At 40.2% G+C, this 26,353-nt stretch overlaps 1 protein-coding gene across 9 annotated transcripts; it reads right to left on the reverse strand.

The window, feature by feature from the left end:
- Window positions 1-48: 48 nt before the first annotated feature.
- On the reverse strand, window positions 49-24,861 carry LOC106043157 (carbohydrate sulfotransferase 8-like). Of its 9 annotated transcripts, XM_066997816.1 has the most exons (8): window positions 24,693-24,861; window positions 13,422-13,551; window positions 9,562-9,656; window positions 9,255-9,332; window positions 7,237-7,347; window positions 5,936-6,100; window positions 4,766-4,913; window positions 49-4,333 (listed from the first exon to the last, which is right to left on the reverse strand). In XM_066997816.1, exons 7-8 carry the CDS (start codon window positions 4,857-4,859, stop codon window positions 3,483-3,485), a joined length of 945 nt encoding a protein of 314 aa, XP_066853917.1. In that variant the 5' UTR covers window positions 4,860-4,913; window positions 5,936-6,100; window positions 7,237-7,347; window positions 9,255-9,332; window positions 9,562-9,656; window positions 13,422-13,551; window positions 24,693-24,861; the 3' UTR covers window positions 49-3,482. The 9 variants fall into 9 exon arrangements, with proteins under 9 accessions (XP_066853917.1, XP_066853919.1, XP_066853914.1 ...); XM_066997818.1 differs by lacking the exon at window positions 5,936-6,100; XM_066997813.1 differs by lacking the exon at window positions 24,693-24,861 and adding an exon at window positions 14,108-14,777 and having other exon boundaries at window positions 5,936-7,347.
- Window positions 24,862-26,353: the final 1,492 nt, after the last annotated feature.

Here is a 26,353-nt window from a genome sequence, read left to right on the forward strand (position 1 = left end):
CATTTCTTTTAAACAGATGTTACTGAGAAGGATGAACAAATACATTAATGTGTTAACTCACTACAGTTTATTATAGTAATTAGAAATAAAACATAGCAATGGTTATAATATAATGGCAAATATAATAAATCAGAAGATGAATTTTGGCATCCCCCCACCCTTTCTAGTCCACCCTGGAGCCTGAGCCCCTCTCTTTGCCATGCCACCTCCGTCCTTGCTCCCAGCTGTGAACACCCACCTTCCTGCAGGAAAATATCACCCAGTGTTAGCACCCAAATGAAAGAAGCTTCCCAGAGGTTCTTCTCTAGGCAAAGGCTGGAGAGAGGCCAGCTCAGCTCAGAGCCTCTAGTCTGGATAATACACTTGTAGGGAGGAGAGTACAGAAAAATGTCTCTCCCAGGTTATCAGGAGGTAATTGTCTTCTCACTTCCACCATGAAGTTTAGAAGTGTCTTGTAGTTCTTGCAGGCTAATTAGGATAAGGTCCAGAGCTTTTGTCAGCTTTTATCACGTTGCAATATTAAGGATGAAATAATGATAAGTTCTTTCATCGGAGAACTTACAAAGCTGCTTAGTGAAACGAGCTTTGTGGTTCACTTGGGGACTAGACAAGGTGGCATAGTCTCCACTGATAGCATATAACAAGTCACCACTGTTTTTGTTAATTCTGGAACATTGCAGAGCTCTTTTGTATTCTGCACTGCAGCTCTTAGGGTGGGAAGATGTGAATTATCAAGCTCACAGAACTGGGTTGAACATGAAAAGATGCTTGCAGGAGAATGTTATAAGAGCCTTTATAAGGTGAAAACCAAGCGCTTTTTTCTCTATTTTTTTCAACAGATAAACTAGTATTCCCATTTTGTTAGCACTGGTAATAACACAACCTATACTTCTTGTATGCTACTACTTTCTAAAACATCTGATGTTGCATGCATATGTCCTTCACATTTTTTCCTTTGGTGTTGAGAATCTCACCAGCTAAACAGCATTACAGCAGCCAGTGGTTCATGGAAGTGTGCTGCGTACAGTTTCCTATAGGTAAATGCGAAGTCTGAAAGTCTGCCATGAATAACTACAGAGGTTTTTCCTGTATCAATAGATAGCCTTCTGTTACTGACAGAATATCAGTGTTTGTGATGAATGAATTAGCCATCAATTTTCTGTCACCACTGCAGGAAGAATATGTGATCCTGTGTGAAAGAGAAAATAAGAATAGAAAGCCACTCACACGTAACAGCAAGAAACTGGTGGGGAATGTTAACACTAGAGTACTGACAAGTAAAGACACATGTCAAACATGGTCAATATCACTTCTTCAGACCTTTCCTAGTCTGGCTGATGGTGCCAGAAAATTAAAGAACCTTTGCTGAAGCTTACAGCTCCAGAGGGATCTATTATACAGAAGCAAGTTATCAAGCAAATCTTATTCTTCCTCTTCTTCTTCTGTATGATCTCGCAAAAGATAGAAGAAGCACATAGCTGCAGATGGCACTGATTCTAATTCAGGAAAGAGACAGAGACGACATTCCTCTGCATGGCCTTCATTTTGATGGGAATCATTTCCAGCTTCCTCTGCCTCAGCTCAAGTTTTAAAAAAAAAAATCCATGTGGAGCACAGGGTTTCCAGGGAGGCATGAGCAATCCAGTGTTGGCGGACAGAACAACTGTGGGAACACCAAATATGGTGATCTAGAACGATGAATCACTCTGAAGAAAATCACAAGCTGTTTTAAAAAATTAATAATTAAAAAATAATAATAATAATTTGCTGTGTTTGCTTGGTCTTTTCATTTTGGATCCCTTCCTGTCTCATTTATGGAATACTCATCTATGCAAGAGTTGCCAGATGTACTGAAAGGTAAACCTAGCTTCATGTACCATTTGCCATCGAGGAGGGAAGCACACAGCTTCTTCTGGCTCCACCTGTCACCACGGTCTCACTCTTTCCAGCTGACGGTGATATATCACTTCTTCTTCCCTCCGGGGTAGATCTTCCCTGAATCCTACTGTGTACACAGGAAGCTTTCCCTGCAATCCTCTGACTCAAATTCCATTTCATCCAATTTCCCCAATCTCTTTTTCTCTGTTCTTTGACCATGCTGCTGGTAGGAATGGCTATACAGGTAGTTGGCTGCAATGCAATTAAAATATTTTTGTCCTCATCCTTTTCTATGTAATGAGAAGCTGTGAGCCAACTCTGGATCCAGGACTAGCCTGCCAGCCTTGTGCTTTGCAGGTACAGCTGATAGGACTTAGCTGCATTTGACAATGGGATTTGAGAGACAGCAAGTTAGCTCCTGAGAGACTGACATCCCCTAAAGGTGGTGTTAATATTAATGGATAGTTTCTAAAAACTGCTACAATTAAAATGGTAGTAAATACTTTTCAATGGCACCAGGCAATATATTATTTTTAAAAAAAGGGGGGCAAAACTACTTAACATTGTGGCAATTATAGACTCGTCTGTGATCTAAAACCAAAGCCACCTAAGAATAGAAGGATTATGGTTTGAATGGCTTCTCCCACATGCTTCATTGCTCCCCTCACCATAATTTTGCAATTAATTTGCATTCATCCTCTTGTGAGGTGAGAAAACAACAGGTAGAACAAATTTATTACCTGAGGTTACTCACTTCCACCTAAGTACCACACTCAGGTAAGTCCCCAAGGCTCCTGGCAATCAGCAGGCACAAATGGGAAAAGCCCAAACCAGTCAGTCAGTTGTAAGTGCTTTTGGCGAACAGGAAAGAGCCACATTTCCACTACGATTTTAGAACCTGCACCATACCCATTGTGCAGTCTAGAAGATACGTCTAATTACTTCTCTAAGAAAGATATTTTTTGAGAACTTCCCTCTTCGATCAGACCACAATGCTTACAAAGGTAGTAAAAAGAACCAGAAAATTTTGGAGAGACCTAAGGGAAACCCTGGCTGCATTGCTGCTAACTATGCTTGCTTGAGGGAAGAGGCTGGTGAGCTGTGATGAGAGAACTGCCAGAGAGGAATGTGATCAGGCATTAAGTTCTGTGTAATGCAGCTCCAAACATTTGAAGTTATTTGTTTCTTTCCTACAGGATTCATGTTTGAGGCTTTTACAGACAAAGAGTGGTTTGATGATAAATCAGATTATATATTGCTTTATATGTCTTTTTCTAATAAAAAATTTAAATCATGTATATAAAAATGATGATGTAAATTTCTCATTGTGAAAAATAACTTTCTTCATTCTTCTCCTTTCTCTTACCAACATACCAAAGTCTATCATTTATAAGCAGTCTTCATGAAGCAAACATATCCCAATAATGATCAACAGAGAGAAAATCTCTTCATATAGGTGAATCACTGTACTACGGATCATGGCAGGGATTTGTTACAAGAGCGCTTAGGATGAATAAAACAGCAGTAAACCCATCTATCAAGTACCTGTGAGGACAAGTTCAGCCCATTTTGTACAAATGAAAATGTTCTTTGTTTAACCTACATTAGCTTTTCAGAGAAAAATAATCCTCATATTTCATAGTATAGTTAAACAAGAGAAAATCCATTTCGTACAATTTTTTGATCTTCTCAATTTGTTCTGAGCTCAGCTGTCTGAGGTATTCCAAGGTGATATCACCATAAGTTCGTTTCTCTGAGCCATACCTCTTCAGGCTGGGGTACTGCAGGCTCTCTGGTGCACCAATTGCCTTCAGAACATGCTCAGAATCTAACCCAAGAGTTTCATACTTGCCCAGAATATCATAGTGAATGTTGCAAGGATCACAGAGAAGAAACATTGGTTTCCAGTGAATGTCAAGAGTATTCATTGGTTTTGCTATAATGAAGCTGACAAACTCCTGGAAACTCACTTTTTCAGAAGAATTTTTGTTTTTCCTGAACATTGCCCTAATCTCATTAGCAACAGTGGTACTATAGTATGGCTCAGAGTGCAGAAGCTTGTCTCTGTAAGCTGAAACCAGCCGTTCCAAGGGATGTCTGGTGAACATCACTTTGGTGTAATTGTTCAGAAATTCCTCTTGTACAGGGGGAGGGTAAGCAGCCAGCCTTTTGATCAGTGAGGTCTGGTGGATATGGTCATGCTCAATTTCAGAAGCTTCCACTTCCAAGCCTGCTTGGAGAATGAAAATGATTCTCTTCCAGTTGGAGCAGCCTACCTTGGGCACCTCACAGTAGGTAAGTTTATGTTTGTGCTCCACAAAGAGCTGGCTTGCTACACTAGAATCCAATTTGCTTCTTAGTTTAAGAAGGTTGTTCTTCTGGCAGACAGAAGCCAGTGTGTTTTTGCGATCATTTTGAATTGACAGCCAGTCTTCAGTGGGAACACGAAAAGAATCTGCAACCAAGGAAGAAATTTAAACTGTTTGTGTGAAACAGATTTAGATAATTCTCTTTCTCTTTGTGATGACCAAAGAACTCAAACTATCTCCCTGCATGCCAAAACAAATAAGTATTTTTTGTTTCCTGTCTCCTGACTACTGCAGCAAAAATGCAACAAACTGTCCTGCTTAGTGAAAAGTTCTTCAAAATGAAAACTGTCAACATTAGCAATATTACTCTAAGAATGGTGGATGTTCAAACACTTGTATTATCAAATGCTTTTTGTAGTACTCTTCTCCCAGTACATTACTAAGACAGCCACCACAGTGACAAAGCCTTTAATATTTTAACAGTTTTTCTTACCTGGGCATCGCAGCTACTTTCTAACACATTTAAGAAGGGTGGAACTGGTTCTAGAAATGGTTAAGTTCATAAATTCTTTACTCACTCATTAGATTTTTTTGTCTCGTGGAGAAAAATCCAAAAATAATTATCCCAAAAATAAAATTTGAGAGGAGGAAAACTAATGCCTTCTGGTTCATATTCTTTTCAAATGATGGAGGGCGATGTAATCTCTAAACTGGAAATCTGCCTTTCTGTCAACAAGGAAATAAAATACATATTTTGTATGACATAAAAAAGATGATGTGATATTTTCTTACAGAACTTAAGGCAGCAGAAGGACCTTTATGCCCTACTAAAGCACGCTTTGCTAACATGTAAACATTCTCTAAAGAAAAAGACTCACATTTACACAGTTAAACCTAATAAACAAATAGCATGACCATTTAAAATTACTAAAAAGAGTTCCTCCTTTCTCAGAACAATGGACTATGCATGAGGAAGTACTCCTCACTTCTCATGACTTAAAGCTGGTGTTCCCATTAAGTAAACTCATCTACCCCTTCACACTGTGCAAAATTAATAAAATCATTTAGAATTAGAAATGTTATTTTTTTAAAAACCTTGCTTGTTAGTCTGGGAGTACAGTTTTCTGGAACCTGAAACAGGCCTAACTGCAAATCTAAGGACGAGAGTCTTCCCCTCCTCTTCGCTGAAGCTTCCAATGCATAAAAATAAATCAATATTCAGTGCAGCAGAAACTCTTTCTACATTCCAGCAGAGAATTCTAACTACTAACAATTGATTAATTCTCTCATTCTCTCTCTCCTAAAGAGACTGCAGAGTATGCATGTGCTGCTGTTGCTGCTGCAGCAGAAGTCCCCCAAAATGGTGCATCATGGCAGGAAGTATGTAGAAGGAGGGAAGGCCAATGCAGTGCAACACTCAAGGTATTCCCTCTACTCTACTGATTTGTTACATCCCCAAGTACTTCCTGGAGATAGAGCTCTCTAAATTTCTCCATGCAGTCTTACTGTGTTGCTCCCTTAGGAATCGCTTCATTAGCATGCTTTTAATTATTTTTTATTTTAAGTAGCAAAAATAAGTGCAAAACCCTAACTGCTTGCAAACTTGACTTTTCATTTCTGTCCCATAAGGAGTGCATCATAAAAAAGTCAAGTAACATTGTCTTCTTTTTTTCTTTTCTTTTTTTTTTTTTTTTAACTTTCGATTTTTTTACCCTGAAGCTGCTGGCAATAAAAACAATAATCCTCACCTGATTTCTTGAGGCTATGACTTCAGGTCTTTTTGTTTTACAAAGATGCAGCAGGACCACTCTGGAAGTTATTTGGGGTCCCCCCTGCAGTGTTGACGTACATAAACCCCAGCTGCCAAAATGGAAATGGGTTTCCTGTGTGCTCCGAGACAGCAGTAGGCTCATCTACTAGTGGTATAATAGTAGATTGTTATAGCACTGAAAATGCACTTGCACACAAAGACTCTTTCAGGGCTGAGGGGTGATTATTGTATCACACATCAATATCAGCATTATCTTCAGACTCATACAGTTAGCAGCATTACTAATCATTAATTCTCTCTTAGTGTAAGCATGACCTTAGAAATGAAGAAGGATAACTGTTCACTATCTCCAACCTCTACACATCAACATGAACAAATCTGCAGTTGCATATTTTAACTATATACTTGTGTCTACGTTAAACTGTTACAATATTCATTCAAATGAACACAGTATTTTTACACACTACGGCATTTAGCCAATATTTTTGCATTTTCTTATCTGCAAAAGACCATTGTGTAGACAATAAGAAAATGTAGGTGTTGATCTTTGACCTTTTCTTCACTGTATGTCATTTCTCCCTTTACCATGTGATCTTGTGATCTACTGATTTCTTGTGTATCGAGCACTCTTTTCAAAGCCTACTGAAGTCAGTCAGATTGGTCATTGATCTTACCAGGTCCAAGACAGAGTGATCTTTTTTTTTCTTCCCCAGAAGTGGTTTAAAGACCACATCTACAATTTCACACCATGTAGCAACTAAAATAAATTAGACTAAATAATTCTGTACAAGGACTCCTTAGAGTATGCTTAGGAGAAAAAGGTTGGGCTTTTGTTACCTGATATACTGTCACCTCAGGGTAGTTGTTATCATACCTGTCTCAGGAATCAGAAAATTTACCATATTTAGATATTTTTATCATGTATAGATGGTAAACAACAGTTATAGAATATAGGATCTGCCAGAAGACGCATTTCATGTTGAAACATCTCAGTGAGTTACCAGAGGCAAATGGAAGAGCGCGACCTCCTTGATGCAAGAAGCTCGTCAAACACAGTAGACAACTCCTCTAAGACATTTCAGCATATTTGTACAAGCAAAAGAATCCTTATTTAGGAGAATGGCCAGACAATAAGGATGAATAGAATGAGCTCCGAAGTGACAGACTAAATCTGTCTGGACCACTTGGAAATCTTCAAAATGCAGACTGGCTGTAACAGCTATCATGCTCCATCAAGAAGTGAGTGAGGACAATGTGACAATTCAGAGAAGCTGCTACCTGAAGGAGAAGTCCAAAGGCTACTTCTCAAAGTGTTTTCTGATGGAAGATCCCAGTATGGGGTTCTGTGTAACACAAGGTCTTCAATGATGTAAAACATCTAAGGACAACCTGAGGTATAACAAGGAAAGAAAATTATGAGAACCATTTTGTCAGAAGAGGGATAAATAACCTGACAATTAAAAAGGGAAAAAAAAAAAAAGAAAACCTTTGTGATGCTTTCACGGTGTCAGTAGATCTGATGAACTTTTTCTCCTATTACTTCACTTAACGTCTTTTACAATTATTTGCAGTTGTAAGAGGAAGTGAATGAATACTTTTGTTTGCATTTTACCTCATCCTGCCTTGTATTAAGTGTAAATGGGTAATTACAAGGCATTCCTCAGCCAAGGTGTGGTGAATATATCAACACAACATCTTTGTAACAAATACTCTAATTTTGCTGTACCCAAAGGGTAGCAGGATGGGCTACCAAAGGCAAGGTAGAAAGATAGTACCATAGGCCTCAAAAAAAGGTAGAAATGTCTTCTAACTGAACATTAACAACAAGAAGTCAGAGATCTAAATGCCTCTTTGGAGCTAACATATCCCAGATGAGATGAGAGTATACTTAAAAATAAATACAGGGCATTAACCTGGTTTGTCCTTGTTACACGTTGTAGTGTTTTTTTTAATTTTGTTTTTAATGAAAAGCATAACATTTTATATATAGATAATAGACAGAAAATAGCTAACAGTCCTACACTGCACAGTTGGTTTTTGCTTGTTCTTCAAATCACATCATTATAAGTCACCATACATAGCTAGCTACTGCTTACTGTTTTCAGCTCTGCATGTCTTACTGGAGTCTGCAGATTTCATCAGAATTTTAATTTATTTTTTTTCTTGGACATTAATAAAGTGTAAACAAGGTAGTAAGGGGAATGATCCTCAGAACCATTTCATGTAAAACCCTTTCAGAAGCATTTCTATCAGGTTATGAGATTGAGGCCTGTCAGCTAACCAGCATTTAATTCCTTCCACACGCATCCAGCTAACTTATCACATTTTTTAGCTTAGCCAAAACATGCTGCCAAGTCAAACACTTTATACAATTCTAAGTCTACTATAACAATTTCATCACCTTAAACAACCAAAATAAACAAAAATGATAAGCCAGTTTGCACAACACAGTCTTTAAGAGAGCACAACCAGAGGAATTGCTCAAGCCAAGAGTGGTAGCATATGGGGAACAGATTACTGTAGAAAGCAGCGTTAATCATGTCATGTGCATGTAGGACAAGAAAAAGGCCTGAAGCCTATAATCATATGCGTATTCGACAGAGCATATCACACACAGGTTTAAGTTCTTCCTCCTGCCTCACAGGCTTATTCCTAGGTACAAGCACTGAAGGAGTAGATCGTTGCCTCTAACAGGTATCAGTGGTATCCCGTCTTGTCCTTGTACTGTTAAAACAGTGATACATAATATCATTCCCTAATTCTTCTCCTGGAACTGTGGAACCATTTTAATTGAAAAATCTGCAGTTTTGAAAGTTGAAGGGTTTTTTAAGTCTTAAAAAAAAAAAGTCTGAAAAACAGCATTGTGGTACTTTTAGAAACAATTAGAAGTCCTATAATTGGAAATACTGCATAACATTAAGTCAATATGTATGGCACCAATTACCCAAGTATAGAAATACACCCATGCAAATATTTGTGTGTGCATGTATATATATGTGTGTATTTTTAAACTATATGTATGTTTATATGTATATATATATACACACATATATACATATAGCTCAGGAACCCATTAATATCAGTTACACTGGCGTATTATTTGCTCCAAGTAAACCAACTAAGTAGGTTGATAAGTCTCCTGGTGATAAACTTACAAAGGTGTGTCTCAAGACACCTTTTTGGCAAAGGCAGACCTTGGTCACAGCTGAGCATATGTGTGAGCGTCTGCACTCTCCCCAGTGTAATGATAAATTGGACTTTACAGATTAAAAGAATGAAATGGCAACAATACTTACGTGTGTTCCTGATACATTTGAAGCCAGAGGTGAAAAAAGGTACCAGTAAGGCAGCCCCGTGGAAGGCAGGGAAAATCTCTGTAAACAGATAACATTCTCAGTAGCTGGGCCACATTCTCTACTTAAACTCTGTTAATCCCTTCAAAAAGACAACTGTAAATATATGCATACCAATACATATGTGGTTACATAGCAGGTGAGGAGGGGATGACGTGTAGAAACCCCCTGAACAGCTAGTATAAAAAATGAACAGGAAAAACAAGTTCTGAGCATACTGTTTTAACATGGTGAAATGCCACTTGCTTACCCAAATTCACAAGCTCCCCATTCCCATCGAACTCATTATGGATGGACAGACTGGAAGGAGAGGCCAGCAACTGGAGTCTCAGCAAGTAGGCTTCCCTGCTCCATGAAGAGGAAAATAATTAGTGGATTAGAAACTTTCAGCAGGCGGCAGATAGCCAAGGGCTCATTGCATGAAGATCAACATGATCTGGGTCATTTTGCTGACAAGAGTCAGGGTCTGGCATTATCTCACTTGCAGCAGCAAGGGCTGAAAGGTGTTACAATCCTAGAATATCCCAAGTTGGAAGGGGCCTACAAAGGAGCACCAGGTCCAATTCCTGGCTTCATACAGGACCACCCTCAAATCAAAACATTTATGAAAGTGTTGTACAAACACTTCTTAAACTCCAGCAGGCTCGGTGCCATGACCACATCCCCTGGGGAGTCTGTTCCAGTGCCCAACCACCCTCCCGGTAAAGAACCTTTCCCTAACACCCAGCCTGACCCTCCCCTGTCCCAGCTCCATGCCGTTCCCTCAGGTCCTGTCGCTGTCCCCAGAGAGCAGAGCTCAGCGCCTGCCCCTCCGCTCCCCTCGTGAGGAAGCTGCAGGCCTGCTCTGCTCTGGGCTGAACAAACCAAGTGACATACATCTTCCCCTCTACACCCTTTGCCATCTTTATTGCTCTCCTTTGGACAATATCTAATAGCTTTAGGATTTTCTTATTGTGACACCTAAAACTTTACACAGTACTCGAGTTGAGGCTCTACCAGCACAGAGCAGAGTGGGACGATCCCTTCCCCTGACCAACTAGCAATGCTGCATGCTCTTGCTACACCCCAGGATACTGCTGGCCCTTTTGGCAGCCAGGGCACACTTCTGACTGATATTCAACTTGCCATTGACCAGAAACCCCAGATCCCTTTCCATGGGGCTGTTTTCTAGCCTCTTGTCCCCCAGTCTGTAGGCATATCCAAGAATTGCACCATCTCAGGTGCAGAAGCCAGCACTTGCTTGTCTTATGTGAGAACAGATATAAGCTCAGTGTGGGGAGCAACATAGGACCTGGACTGGGGACTACTGAGGAAGAGTCTGACAGGGAAATCCTACAGAGAAGCACATTTCACTGAAGTGAGGCATTTAATTCACCACTGTGGTCATCTCAGACTTCCATTACTGCACCAGGTTTCTTTCTGGCCTCAGGAACTGTAGTGCTACCTTCCTCACAGCCAGCATTAAATTGTTCATTATTCTCATTATGTCACCATTTTATGTCTATCTTCTAGCTTCTTCTCCATTTCATCCCATGAAATCTGCCTGTCATCTGCCCGTCTTGCCTTCCAAGGCTTTTCTTTACTTGTAATTTCTCATGCAGTATTAAAAGCTCAACTTTAACTTCTAATCAGTCATAGTGCTAGCCCCTGCTAAAGATCAGATAACTTCTGCTATTTCCCCTTCAACCTTCCCTCTTTAGAAGGAGTTTCTGAAGCGCCTACAAATCTAGAGTATTTTTCACCTAAAATCACTCCTTAAAATTCTGCTTTTCTGAGATGCCAACACCAGTCCGGCTGCCAGTGTGCTAAGACTATTACCAACTGGCACACAAAAGAGCAAGTGAAAAGAAGAGCCATTTGGGGGATGAAAAGAACCAAAGCAAGGAGAGAAAAAGAGGACATGGAAAAAGGCAGCACAGTCTGACAGAAAAACTCCCAGAGAGGCAGGGAACTGTAACCTGAGGACGAGCGGAGGAGCTGGGGCCATGGGAAATAGAAACACAGTGTAACCTGCTCATATGATGCTGTGGGAAAGGAAGGCTGAGAAAAGGAGTGGATGAGACAAAAAGAATAATTCAGTGAAGATTCAGAATAAATACAAGGAAATGAGTACATAAAAGAATATGCAAAACAATCCAATAAATTACCATAGACTTTTAAAAAGGAATGAGTTTAAATGCATTGTGGTCATGAACACACACCTTACTGTAAACCTGAATTGTCTCTTGTTTACTTCCTGTAGTTGTATCCAGAAAGGTCACGGGGTTTTGATTTATTTATTTTTATTTATTTATTTAAGTATGGCCACTTCCCATAGATATTTCCAGTGAAGGAACAGTGAAGAATGGCTCTTTCTGTAGGATGGACAGCTGGGAGCCAGGTGCAGTAACAAGATGGCCAGCATGACAGGGCCTCTCCGGCCTGAACACATCCCCACCGCCCTTGAACAGCAAAGGCCTGGAGATGGTGGCCAGTTCAACCAAGAGACCAGATCATCAGGGCAGGCCATGGTGACATGGGTCCACAGGTGGGCCTAGGGCCGGGCAGGGCTGTGGGGAGCTGGAGCCCAGCCCTGCTGCGGCCTTGCTGGGGCAGCAGCTGACAGCCCTGGGGGGCTGACACGGGGTCCTGGGCAGAGTGAGGGGAGGCCCGGCGGGTGGGCAGGGTTAGTCAGAGCCCCGTTTGTGCTCTCAGGCTCTGCTTCTGTTCTCTTTATGAGAAAAAATCCACTCCTTCTGTGTGGTTATATCTGGTAATGGCTCCAGGGCCTTCTTATCTAAACCGTTAATTCAAAATTTTAAACACATATCAACTGCCAGTTAAACCACTGCAATACCAGTTATGGGAGAGCAACCTCCACCACTCTTTCTCCTAGGGAATTTAGATGAGCCTAAGAAATTTGCTAAGGATGAAGAAAGGGAGAAAAGAGTACATAAGAAAAGCTTAGAACGTGGTGCACTCTTGTTTCGTGGGACACTGGACCTCAGAATCCCTCTGCTTTTCTTATGTCATTAACTAAGTTTCTAGCTTCTTGCATGTCTTACAGTTCTCTCTTCTATTTATCTTCTCAATTACTGCCATTAATAGCAATGTCTTCCTTTTCATTCAGGTCTACCCACCTCTCTCCCTTCCTGCTTTTCACATCCCTGTTTAAACTTGATTCACTCTTTCCTGCTGTTTCACACGGAATAGCATAGACACAAGTTTATTCATAAGTTGCTGTTGCTTAACACATGGGCCCCAGGCAACCTCCTAGTTGCTGTTCATCTAGTTACATCCCACTTGTATTCCCTCCACTAGTATCCCTGTGCCATAACTGATGAGAGTGATGATCTCTCATCATTTTCTACTCTTCAGTGCATACAAAGTGTCTCTGCTAAAATTATTTTTCTTTTTTTGCTCCCATCTCTTCCAGCTGTGCCTGTCATTCAAGTGTAGATTCCTCACTTTCAGGTTCCAACACCATTTTGACCAAAACCATACCTCTAGTCTCATGTCCTCCAACTTTCCTTTTTGTTCCTCCTCCAAGACTCCTGTACAGGAATCATGTTCAAATCCATACACTGATGTTGTTGTGCCTACACTTTAAAAGAAGTTCTCCTGAAATAGCCTGACAAAACTGTGTATATGCATTTGTCTCTTTCTACATGAATCTAGGCCTATTTTTCCTTTCCTTTTGGGTCTCTTCTGTGTTGCAGAATAAGCTGTTTGTCAGAAACATTGTTTTAGTCTGTTTTCAAGAAACATGTTCTTACATCATACACTATGGCACATGAAGCATCAAGTACTAAGAAGTTAGGAAAAAGTAGGGTTAAAGTAGTGTGCGAGCTGAATCACAGAAAGCATAAGATGAAGTATCTGCTGGCTTTAAGCATCACAATCTTGAAACTAAAGACCTTACTTTTCAAAGTATTTAACATTACAGTACACTCTAAGTTCAAAATAGTCTTTCTGATCCAGTTACAGATATGAATGCTTAAAAGATATGCAAATCTGTTTCTGGAGCCTGCTTCGGTACTGAGAAAATGGAGAAAAGTCAATGAAAAGATAGTTGCTCCACACCACGTGGGAATATTCTGGCAGATAAACTCTCATCGTAAAACCACTTGCCTGATTCATTGCACAACTTCCCTTTTTTGCTGCAGACAGCAAGGATCCTACTGCACAGCCCTAGAGCACCTCAAGAGCACATCCATCTCCTGTGAACTGGGTGTGTCAAATTGTGTGTAATATCCTGTTTCTTTGGGGAAAAAAAAAAAAAGCATTGAAAAACTACTGAAAAAGTCTTAATGCAGCATCGTAACAACATGCACAAAAATCATTGTCAGTGGTGAATCATTTAGCTCCCTTGACCAGTCTTGTAATACTCACTCTGATAGAATAACCTGTATAGAGGCAGAAGGTTATTTTCTGAACAAACCTGGTGTTGGCAAGGGTGAGAACCAAGCTCATCAGAATTGTCTGCTGACAGCAACAAAATGGCAAGACTCAGGTGCATTGGATGCCACTGCTGGCACTGGTGCAGAGCGGTCCCTCGCACAGCTTGACCCTGCTTCTCTTGCCCTTGCCATCAGCGTGGCCTGCCTGGAGTCTTCCCCTCCCAGTACCCCCAGTGCCACCTCCTTGCACCCCACTTCCCAGCAGCCCTCCAACACTGCGTTCCCTTCCCACTGGACGTGTATTGGTGTGGGCACCAGTGCTTCTCCCTCAGCCCCCACCCCAGGTGAGGCCCCCTTCTTCCCCAGTCCCTGCTTCCAGTCCTCAAGCTTTTAACCCAGTCTCCAGCAGATCCTCACCTCCAAAAGGCATCCTTGTATCGTTTCCTGTATGTTTGCCCAGCAAATCCTGTTTTCCAGCTTCCCAGATACCCGTCAGATCTCACCCTGATGCCGGTGTTCAGTCTTCCCCATGCACGAGCCAGGTCTTTGCTGGCTCCCCCTGCCAAACTCCTCCCTTAATCTCCTCAGTCAGTCTCACAGCCCCCCACACCAACCGCAATTCTGAGCCCTGCTCATCAGATCTCTCTCTCCTTCCTCTTCCAAGCCTCCCACACAGCCCCGCTGCTGCTCCTGTATTTAGCTCATTCCAGGCTCTGCTCTCCAGCTCCTCTAGCAATTTTAGTACCTCTCAAACTACACTGACACATTTTCCTTTCCATTCCCTCCCACATCAATTTTCACACTGCTCATCAAGGCAGTTTCTTTCCACTAATTTCATTCTTCCAATCTATTTTGCCAGTGATCCTCAACACTTTCCAAAAACATCTTGCTCATGCTTGCCTTGTTATTTAAATTGGGTGGCTTACTTCTCAGTTTACTTCTCTGTGCCACCTCAATTAAGCAGAGGTTTCACTGAGAATATACAATATCCCCTTAACCTCATTTTCAAATGCTTTTTTACAAGGCCTGCAAAGTACCTGAAATTCTCAGGGGAAAGGTCACCAGAACCATTCAACGTGACCAAAAAATAAAATAAAATAAAATCACAATTTCCAAAACAGCCTGTATAAAAACCTATAAAATATTTTTGCTGAAAGGCTTTTAAAAAATAATATGCTGAGGCAGATATTCAGCATGGAAATTTTCTGTTTAAACACTTGAAGTTTGACAGAATCCTATGCAGCTGTAAACTGTATTGAAATGAGATGAATCAAGATGTATATTGCCCATAGCAAAGCCAGAAAATGAATGAGAGCCTCTCTCTCTCTGTTTCAGACACCAGAACCCTTGTAGCATTAACTTTTAACTGTGTGTTCAACACTCCTGTTCTTTGGAGAGCTTAAGGAATGAAAAATAGACTGCCAAAATGCCTCTGTAGATTCATTTTATCATGGTATGATTCCAAAAGCTAAATAATAATGTCCCAATTTATTTCTTGAGATTCAATGGCAATTTCTAAACACATAAATGAAAAAAAACACCACTACCAAAAAAAAAAAAAAACAGAGATCAAACAAATCTTCCTTTTTGAAGATTTAGCTACACTATGAGAATGAAAATGAAGGTAACATGAAAAGCTACTAACTATCCAATTTTACCAATCAGACAACCTCAGTGGAGATTACCACCACTCAGAGGAATGAAAAAATAGAAAAGAAAGATTCAGAGAAAGAAAGAGCAGGCCAAAGAGACATATTAATTCCTTTTATGGCTGGGTCTGCAAAGGAAAGGCAGAAAGGTTTTATCTTCTCCTTACCTGAACTTCAAGTCTGGGCAAAGTGTTTCTGCATCCCCACAGATGCCTTCCCAGGGAAGCATCTGAAACACTCTGCATATGTAGGATTTGTCGTCTTTTTGATTGAATGCCCGGCAAAAAGATTCAAGTGCTTCCCTGTGAATGTTTAGGTGGGCATCTCCAGTTGCACATCACAAAGCAATGTGCTGTGTCTGTCTCTGGGTGTAATAGCAGCATTTAACCACTCCCTGTGTATGGTCTACAGGAGCTGTCGGAGCCTGCCAAGTGCTTCAACAACAGCCTGCCAAGAGGCTGCCTGCTAAGCAACCAAGAGGGAGGATGGTCGGGAATATGAGGGTAAAGGTAATTTGGTTGAGAGCAACTGTGATGTGAAAACGTGTATTTCTTTAGATGAGAAACAAGAGGAAACAGCAATTCAAACCCAATGGACTCTCTGCAAGTAGACTCCAATAAACCCTGGGAACTGGCAGGTAAATTCTCATGGGAAACATGGCTAAGGCAGAAGGAATTCAGTAGAGTTGGCAGTTCCTTAAAGAAATGATGTTTAGGGTACAAGCACAAACAATCCCACACAGTAGGAGGATAGGAAGTATGGTCAGAGACCAACTTGGCTAAGCATCACGGTCTTCAGTGACCTGAAACACAAGAAGGAAATGTACAGAAAGTGGAAAACAGGTCAAACTGCTAAGGACAGGTATGAAAGAATAGCGCAAGATGCTGAAAAAAAGTCAGAAAGGATAAAGCATAAATTTAACTGCAAAAAGCAATGGGCATAAGGGACAGCAGGAAAACATATCTCTAAGGAAAAGAAAAACCTAGTGATAAATCTCTTGCAGAAGGCTAAAGTGCATTTTGCATCACTTTTCAAAACAGGGTGATGTGTAATCATATAACTAAACTTAGTTAAGATAGACTCCACCTAAAATAGGAAAATAACAGGTCTGACAATAATTGAGAAAGACTGCAGATCACTTCATCTTCAGGTATGTCTCTACAGTACTGTAGTGGGTTTACATGGCAAGGTTTTGGCAGCAGGGGACCATAGGAGTGGCTTCTGTGAGAAGGATCTAGAAGCTAGCCCGTGTTTGGTAAGGGCCCCACTGCTGACCAGAGCTGAGCCAATAAGTGATGTTGTTTTGCACCTCTGTAAGAGCATATTTAAGACAGGGAAAGAAAAAACGCTGCGCCACACAGCAGCTGGGAGAGTGAGAGGAGTGAGGAACAGCCTTGCAGGCACCAAGGTCAGTGAAGAAGGAGGGGGAGAGGTGCTCCAGGTGCCGGAGCAGAAGTCCCCTGCGGCCTGTGGTGAGGACCATGGTGAAGCAGGCTGTCCCCCTGCAGCCCATGGAGTACCACGGTGGAGCAGGGTTCCACCCTGCAGCCCGTGGAGGAGACCACGGTGGAGCAGGTGGACCTGCACCGATGGAGGCTGCAGCCTGTGGAAGACCCCTGCCGGAGCAGATTCCGGGCCGGACCTGTAGCCTGCGGAGAGGAGACCACGCAGGAGCAGGTGACCTGGCAGGAGCTGCTGCCTGTGGGGGATCCAGGTTGGAGCAGTTTGCTCCTGAGGGATGGACCCCGTGGTACGGACCCATATCTGGAGCAGTTCTTGAAGAGCTGCTGCCTGTGGGCAGCCCACGCCAGATCAGTTCGGCAAGGACTGCATCCCGTGGGAGGGACCCCACAGCGCAGGGGACGAGAGTGACTGAGAAGGAGCGGTGGAGAAGAAGCGCTATAGACTGACCATAACCCCCATTCCCCTGTTCCCCTGCGCCGCTTGGGGAGAGGAGGTGGAAGAGGGTGGACGGGAGGGGAAGGTGCTTTTGGTTTCTTTCCTTTGTTTCTCACTTCTCTAGCATGTTAGTAATCAGCAATAAATCTTACTATCTCCCTATGCTGAGTCTGTTTTGCCCGTCACGATAATTACTGTGCAATCTCCATGTCCTTATCTCAACCTTTGAGCCCATTTCATTGTATTTTCTCCCCGTTCCTCTTTGAGGAGGGGGAGTGAGAGCGGTTGTGGTGGAGCTCAGCTGCCCACTCGAGTAAAACCACCACAAGTACCTCTCCAGAAGGCCTCTCTATTGGTCATTGACTGTACTGACCAAGTCTCCCTCGACTCTGAGAGGAACCTAAACCCCAGCACAGATACAGATGGCTATTTTATAGGCAGTTAAAGTTAGGTGAAATTAATCCTATCCATAGCAAAGGCTATGCCTGAGTAAGTGCACATGAGGATACCTTGAAAACATAGTGAAGCAAATTCAGAGCTGTTAGCTTCCTCTATGAAAACTCACAGAAGTCACATGAGAAAACAGAAGAGCTGAACACAGCGCTCATCTTTAAAAAGCCAAGGAACCAGGAAGAGAACAATTCTGGAAAAATACTGGAATAAGTAACAAAAGAAAATATGCATAAACTGGTACAGGAGAAGCAGGTCATATAACATGTTTTAATTTTAATACTATTGATATTGAAGGCTAACATTTTTGTTAGTAAATTATGAAAAAGTGAAATTACTTTAGATAGAGTGCAAAACTGTCTGGAAAAATTATTAGTTTTTAATCATTTAGCTTTAAACTCAAAAAAATGTAATGTGACATTCCAGGTGGACCTGTTCTGTACCAGGTACTTTTTCATTAAGGACTTGGATAAAGTAACCTTGTAGATACTAAAAAGCCTAGATGAATAACACACACATTGCATGATATGTTAAATTCACAATGCTCTTGACAAGAGAAAAAACCTATAGGAGAAAAAACAGTACAATGCACTTGCTTTTACAAGTGGGACGTTCTGAGTCAAAACAACAGTTTGTAAAGATGCAGGATTGCTAACCAGCAATTAGGCAGCCATTCTGCCAAAAAGGGATAAAGGAGGAGTAGTAAATACATTAATATGTAATGTTACACTGCTACAAGAATGCAAACTGCATATTAGGAAGATAAACTATTTTGCTTGTAAGATACAGTAGGGAATCTTCCTATTATATTTCTGGCTAGCAGAAAGTAAAGAAAATGGGCAGGTGTCTGAAGACAGGACAGGATGGAAGGAATGACGGAAGGACGGACGGGAGGATGGGAGGACAAAAGGAAGGACAGAAGGAAGGTTGGTTTAAAGAATTGAGGTTTCTTGGTCTAAAGAACAAAAGGCCAAGTGAACACATTAAAATGCTCATCTACATAAGTCACTCATAAAGAGGCAGGGATAAAATTGTTTTTATCTGTAGTGGATATGAAGTGATGGGCTTAAAAAACAGAGGCATGGAAGTTTACATTATGTATCAAGAAAATCTTATTAACAATAAAGATAATGAAATACTTCATTTCCTAGGTACAACTGATCCTGTCTTGGAGCTTCAGAATGCACAAAATAACCTCTTGAGGTCTTTTTCAGCCTCCTTTTCTGCAAGTCTGTGCGTGGTTGATACAGCTATATGATTTAGAAACCCTATCTTACCTCTCTAGACTAGATAAATTTATCAAGTTTTCATGCTAAATTACAGCAAGACAGATTGCTGTTTTGACATAGGGATTCAGAGAACCAGCAACACTTCTTCCAAAATTAGCATGATGCCACCTCTCTCTATATTTTTTTTTTGTACAGCACATCCTTTTAGCTCTCAAGAAATGCAGAGGGTTGTGGCAAAAAGACTACTGTCTTCCAGAGGACAGTGTGTCTGAGATTCAGTGATTGTGCACGGCTTTTCCAAATGTCACAAGTGTGCCCATCTCTTTCATGGGGACTCCTGATGGAGTCTCATAGAGAAATAATCTCAGCTGCTCAAGTCTACCTTTCTGGTGAGTTAAGCTGCAAACCACTAATAAGACACAGAGCTCATTTGCCTCAGGGGACACTTACGATGATGAGACATGGAAGAGTGCTAAATCGAGTGAAGTGAGATGTGGGCAGAAAATATGGAGATGTACTTTGTTAGAGGGCTGAAGAATCAGATTGCCGCTTCATCATCTCAAATTTTCCATGTGCTTGTTCTTCATACTAATCAAACTCCAGGTTCATATTAATTTAATAAAGTATATTCACTGGGCAGAATAGATTAAATTCCTTTTGCCTGTCTTCTACCAAAGATCTAACTTTGTCAGTGTATAGATGTACTTGTCCAAAAAACATCATATTGATGACCATCAGAAAGCAAATCTCAGAGAGGTGTTTGTTGTACTGATTCGCTACAGGAGCTTCTAGGACCGTGACTCCATTGCCAGAGAAATACCAGTGTTAGTCACTACCCGTTTTTTCTCTGTAATTCACTTATGTAGACATGTTCAAGTGATTTTATACAGAAAAACATGGCCTCCTAAAGCAGATAGACTAGCAGAAAAGTTGCTTTTCACATTTTATAAAATATTTGAATCAGAAAAAATACATTTGATACTGTTTTCTTTCTGAATTTCTTCTGAATACTGCATTTGTCTCAAATACACAGGATGATTTGGTTCTTTTAAAATTGGTGTAATGTACAACTTAGCATGAGGCTCAGGCTCACCTAATATGTAATACTACCAGAGTCATACAATGGAAATATTGTTTTCACAAATTCACCATCCTACAATTTTTCACTGGGTAAACTTTTCAAACTTTTATGAATCAAAGCTTTGGTCCGTATTACACCTTGGATATGGCTGAGAAGGAAGCTGTGCAAAGGAAAAAATAAACTAAAGCATTCCTTTATTCCATACAAATTTTGAAACTTTATAAAGACAGGGAATACCCTTAAATCTGAAGGCAGTCTGTCTGTGTTCCTGCCTCAGCACAGACCTTTCAACCAACCACATCCATCTAAACTCACCATGCGATATCAGTGTTTGAGCTCCACAAGTGCCATTATAGCTGTGCTCCTGAGGCCATCTTCTAGTGAAATTAAGGTGTAATAAAATGTATGTTTGATATAAAGAAACTTAAAAATTCCAAAGCCCAAGTTCCAGCATGCAAAACAATGGCTATAATGAGGGGAAAGTCCTGGTTTTTGGGGATAAACAATGCCCATGATATTTTCAGATAAGAGAGATTTTGTGACATTGTAAACTGTTTTATAGTATCAGTATTCTATAAGGATGCAAAGATGAGAGGTGTTAATTTAAACCATTCTAATTAGTAGCAACAGTATCTAAAACTAAGTAATAATTAAGATAAATCACAGCTTCCCCACAACTTCTACTCCTCCAAAAAGAAAAGAAGCAGTAGCAAGTGTCTGAGTTTAAGATAACTAACGTAGCCCTGGAAAAATATATCTACATGAAGCCCTGCATTAATAATCTCTGGAAAGGTCAGCAAACCAAAAAAAAAATGAAAGCAAATGAAACTTTTTTTTTCTCTTACCTAACAGTAATCATTACTGAACAGTTATAACTTTATTAGTTTTGAAATTATTAATGCTTCACTGATTTGTCCGCAGACTCCAGTTTAGCCAAAATATGGCAATACAATGAAAATAAGAGCCTTTAATGGGACTATTCATAGTTATTTTAAAAATGAGACATGTTATCGTGTTGTACAGCAAGAATACGGGTTGTACAACTGCAACTAGGCATACAAAGGCCTGGGGCGCAGTCACCTTAGCAGACTGGCAAATGTCTGTACGAATGAGGGAGGAAAATGGCAGAAGCGCTTTTCAGTCACAGTTAAATGGCACATTTAGAAGTGTCTCTTGCTTCATCGCACAGGAGAGGAATGCTTAAATGTATAAAGTATGTCCCTGGTTTACATTTATGTGCTTACTCAGAGAACCTGCGAATGCAGTTGACAAACATTTCTAGCCACTGAAGCACTCCTAGCACACATGTAGCCTGGGAGGAAGAAAAAAAATCCTTCAATTTGATTTTCTTTGTTTTGTGTTTAGAACTATTGGCATTTTTCAAAATATAAAATTAAAATAATAATATTAATAATAAAGCAGAGAAAGAGAAATAGAAAAACAAACTAGTAATTAATCTGTATTCTCAATAAGCCTTAACAGCCCCCTTTGAAATACCGCAAGAGCTGAAAAATTAAGGCAGCTTACTAATTCCAGAACATTGCATAGCACTCATACTACAGGTGAAATTGCTCAAAAGTTTAGAAGTTTATTGTGGGAGGATTTTTAAAACAGCTTCAGGTTTTGATACATAAGAATGTACAAGGATAAAGAATTCTGGAAATAGTTGCAATAATGAAATGATAGTGAAGGAAGAAACTTGTTTGCACTTTCATATTCTCTGTATGCTTTCATGAACAAAAGTCCCTGCACTAGTATAAAAATGTTTTTTTATGACATCTCACTGATAGCTAAGAATTTCAGAAGTTTGAAAGGGCAAAAAAACCTTGTGTTTTAAGAAATTTTTTTAAAGGTTTTACAGCTATACTTCGTTTAAAAAAAAAAGGATAACAAAGAAGAAACTGAAGACATTAGATAAGATCATATGTATTTCTGATTTTCCTTTAATTGCAATTATGGCAATGTAAAAAAATAACAAAATACTTACAATTGCAATACTATTTCTGCATCTGAGAAGATATTTTCGAAAGTCAACTACATTTGACTACATTAAACCTAAAGTCAGAACTCAGTATCTTTTAAAACATAAATAAGAATACAAATGCTCTCATTTTCTTGCAAAACACCCAGAAAGGGGGTGGGGGTCATACTAATATTCTAAGGAAAGAGGGGAAAAAAGAAGACAAAGTACCTCTACATTTTCTGCCTCTGAAGCCTCCTGTCTGGATACAGCTTTCACAGCTCTGGCTCAGTTTGCTTTCTGTTTACTTAATGCCTTAGCTCAAATAAAAAGAAGGTGTACCCTTGCATATTACATGTACAGCACAACCCCTTCAGCTCTAACAAAGATGTAAACAGAAAATGAGCCAGTCCTACAGATAGCATCCCGCAGACTGTGACTGCATCTTTGTTATGAGCAGGAAGGAAATTGTACAAGGCAAGCCGGCCCTTCTGAGCCTGACTCAGTACCTGCTGACACTAATTCAGTCTCTCGCTGGGCTGACGAGAGCTCTAGGTGTGACTCGGGACACAGAAGCTCCCTGTAATTCTGGAGCAGCTCTGCCAATGCTTGTCTTTTCATTCCTTTCCATGTTTTACCTCAAAACTGAGATTCCTCAGCCAGCAATGAAGTTTGGTTCTTAATTTGGGTTATGAAAACCAGGCTGTCACTAGACCCGACAGACAGCCTGAAGGAAGACCTGTATGGCTGATACTTGTCCAAAGAAAAGGGCGACATCCCAAGAACAAAGTCCACAGCATGACCCTGATTTGGTGTTTTGCTCCCGTAACACTGCGTAGCACTATGATAACCAGTAAAGGACACAATAATGCAAATGGTTTTCCTGGTAACATTTATACTTTCTTCAGTACATGTTGACTACTATCTGTTTAAACAAAAAAAACCAACACAGCCCAAGTTCACTGGAAGTCACTCCCCATTCTATTCATCGTTATTTATCTACTAACGGATGATCAACTATTTCCGGAAAGGCTGCCAACCTTGATTAAAATGGTTTTTGTTTCATTGTTGTTGTTGTGTTTGTTTGTTTAGTTGTTTTTAATGTTTTTGTTTTTACACGATACAGAATCTGTCCTCAGCTCTTCTATCTCATCTCAGCACCAGTCTTGTTATCTTCTCCAGTAAACATTTTCACCTTTTTCCCAGATTGAATTTGCCTAAACTCAGCCACCAGCCCTAGAATTGTGTTAAACACTTCTCCAACCAGACTGAACAGGGTTCTGTCATTAACCTTTGGTTTGTCAAGTGGGACAAAGACAGGAATGAAAACAAGCCAAGAACAGCTTGGATGACTTTGAAACGCACACATTATAAACACATTTCAAGTATTTGGGTTACTCTTATGATTCTCCAAGTCTTCCACATCTTCCATAAAGGACCAACAGATGTATTGGAGCTGGCATCAGGAAAGAGCAGATAGCAGTAGCAGAGAGAAAACATCCAGCTTCCTTAAGTCAGTGTTTGCAATGCAGCATTTTCTAGACATGTAACACGCAGGTGCCTCAAGGGCTGGCTGCACACTCTCTTGTCATATGAGAGCTTGTAGCAGGCGTTAGCTTTTAGTCTCTTCTATCATTGATCTTTTAAATCAATGACCCGCACCATAATATGCTCTTATCTTGCTTTGGAAATATTACACAAATTCTACACTTAACTGCAAAAAGTATTAATTAAAAAAAAATCACACACATTTTCAATCTGAACAGCAAAATTTGGGAAAAAAAATACAAGTAACTGCAACTCTTACAAATGGAAAAAGCTGCACACATTTGAAAACAGGAGTGTCTCTATATGGTACCCTTTACCTCCATACGTGGATAAACATTACTGTACGCACTCACACTGTAGTTCAGAAGAATAATATCAGTTACAAACAAACTGGTCTATGATTTGTCCAAACTAAACTAATGAAAATGTGTGATATATATTTAAAATCTACTGGAGATAGATTTGTAAGTGCAGGTGTGTCTCAAACAAACATTTGGCACGGAGAAATCCTGGTCACAGTCAAACATAGGGTGATCTTCAGCACTTGATCTTGGGATAAGATTTTCCATGTAAAAAAATAAAATTACAATAATACCTGTATGTGTTACTGATATGTTTCAGTGCCATGGCAAACAGTTGAAATGATAGGGTTGCCTAATAAAAGGCTGGAAAAACCTCTGGAAACAGGTGGCAGGATTAGGGACTGGGCTGTGTTCTCTGAATAAACTCTGCTAGTCCCTCCGTGGTTGATTCACCATCTAGCTTTTCAATAATTCAAAGCTCTTTATATTTGATTATTTAAATAAGAAATGCAAAATAAAGTTTGGTTTGGGCTAATTTATGATTAAAGTCTTTCAACAGACTTAAAAACAAACAAACAAACTTCTGATGCCCTGATCTGTTTTTTTTTTTTTTCTTTCCTGATAGGGTAGAGGAGAGAAAGTGACATACACTTGCCAGACACAAACAAATCAATTATATTAATTAAAGAACAAATAAATAAATAAAAACATAATATATGCAGAAAAGCCTTCACAGTATTTCAGAGTAGAAGCTGTTATCTAAGTGGCTAATACAGCTCAAAAAAACAAAACAAACAAACAAAAAACTCCTAATTAGATTCTTGCCCTTCACACATCAGTTATTACTCCTGCTTCTTCTCAGGCCTTGATAAATTCATTCTTACCCTGCTGTAGTCACTAATTCAACAGTCTGTCATGTCCCGTCCACTCTGTGCCTCTCCTTTCCATCCTACATTTCAGTCACACCGAACATCAATTGCTCATCTTTGCTCTGAAGACCTTGTGTGTCTTCACTCTTGTATCATCAGAAGCTCAGCACTCACAGCTGCAAAACTTTCAGAGTGATAATATATTACAGGCTGTCCTGAAGTCCAGGTAACCGCAGTATTTCTCTTAAATAGATTGTTTCTCTTATCAAAGATACCAGATCAGTACGGCATGATCTACCCTCCGGAAAAATGTATGCTCCCTTTTATTGTCCCTCCTTAATTCTTTCCTTTAAGATCTGTGCTAAAGCTTTGCACACTGTCGAGTCAGACTAATGGCCCCATTGTTGCCTGGATCAAGTTTACTGCCACTCCTGACCCCTCCTGAATACAGGTACAGTATCTGCTAGAAGAGTAACTGATAGTCCTGTAAAGGCATGATCTGAAACAGTCCAGAGTGGCGGTGGATTGAGCATGTCCCATTCCCCACAGGCACTGAAAGAACTTGCACGCTAGGGTCTGGGTAGCAAATAATCATGCTGAGAAGCAAGCTGCATTTCTCCAAACGCTTATTTGACCAAAGCGAGCAGTTTCCATACATCAAAAAGTCAAATGCATTCTCCAAAGTACCACAGGTTTTCAAAGACAAGTCACCAAACTTTATTTTCAATGTGGGCAAAATGTCTGTGTTCCCCAGATTCATACTGAAATACTTGAAGTGTTTTGCCTGGGTTGAAAAAAAAATATATATATATAAAAAAATCCACTTCTTATTTGAACTATTAAATGACATCATGTAAGCTTCCACTTCCGATTTTCTGCTTTGCTGACCTTTAAAACAATTTGGTGTGTCTGTGATGATTATCATAGGAGTAATATCCCCATATCCAAAGTTCTGCCATTCCGTGTGTACACATACTAAAAGAACTGCATATACATCTGACCAGCTAGAGATATTTCACGTGGGTTTTGAATTTATTGTTTAATAGAGGCTGAAGTATGTAATGTACCAAACAAGGCACAGGTATTTTTCTGTATGGCCCAGAGAGAGGCAGAACAGGGTAGGGCGGAGGACCTCACTCTTTCACTATATGAAATGCTCTAACAGATGAATTAATGGCACCAAAGTTTCCAGCCTTGACAGGTGTAGGTAAAACTCTCCTAACGAGTGTTTCCTTTCTCTGGAAGAATTGACCCTCTGGACATTGGACAACTGTAATCTCTGTGGCCCGTTTACTCCTTTACAATGTGCTGAGAAAGCTGAACAGCATCAGTAATTAACTGATGCAGCTGAATTTCATAGATTTTCAAAAGAACATCTATGAATTGTTTTGCTTGTTTACCTGTACATCAACTGAATTTGTTAATTGGCATGTAGATGTACAGGCATTTTGTTCAAGTCTGGATATAGCAAATTTTACATCCTGAAAATAAACTTCCCCAAGAACTGGGAAATTCACATCTAAAATTCATTTTTCTGCCTTTCTGGGTGTTTACACCATGCTCCCATAGGCAACTATGATTTTGCTTGACTTGTGCTTTTAAAATGACCCTTCCAACATTCATTTGATCAGCTCCGCCTAGTCAAATCTGTTATGTTTTAAGATTCCTCAAACGAT

This window comes from Anser cygnoides, chromosome 5, assembly GCF_040182565.1.
Source record: "Anser cygnoides isolate HZ-2024a breed goose chromosome 5, Taihu_goose_T2T_genome, whole genome shotgun sequence".
In the NCBI taxonomy this organism is placed as follows: domain Eukaryota; kingdom Metazoa; phylum Chordata; class Aves; order Anseriformes; family Anatidae; genus Anser; species Anser cygnoides.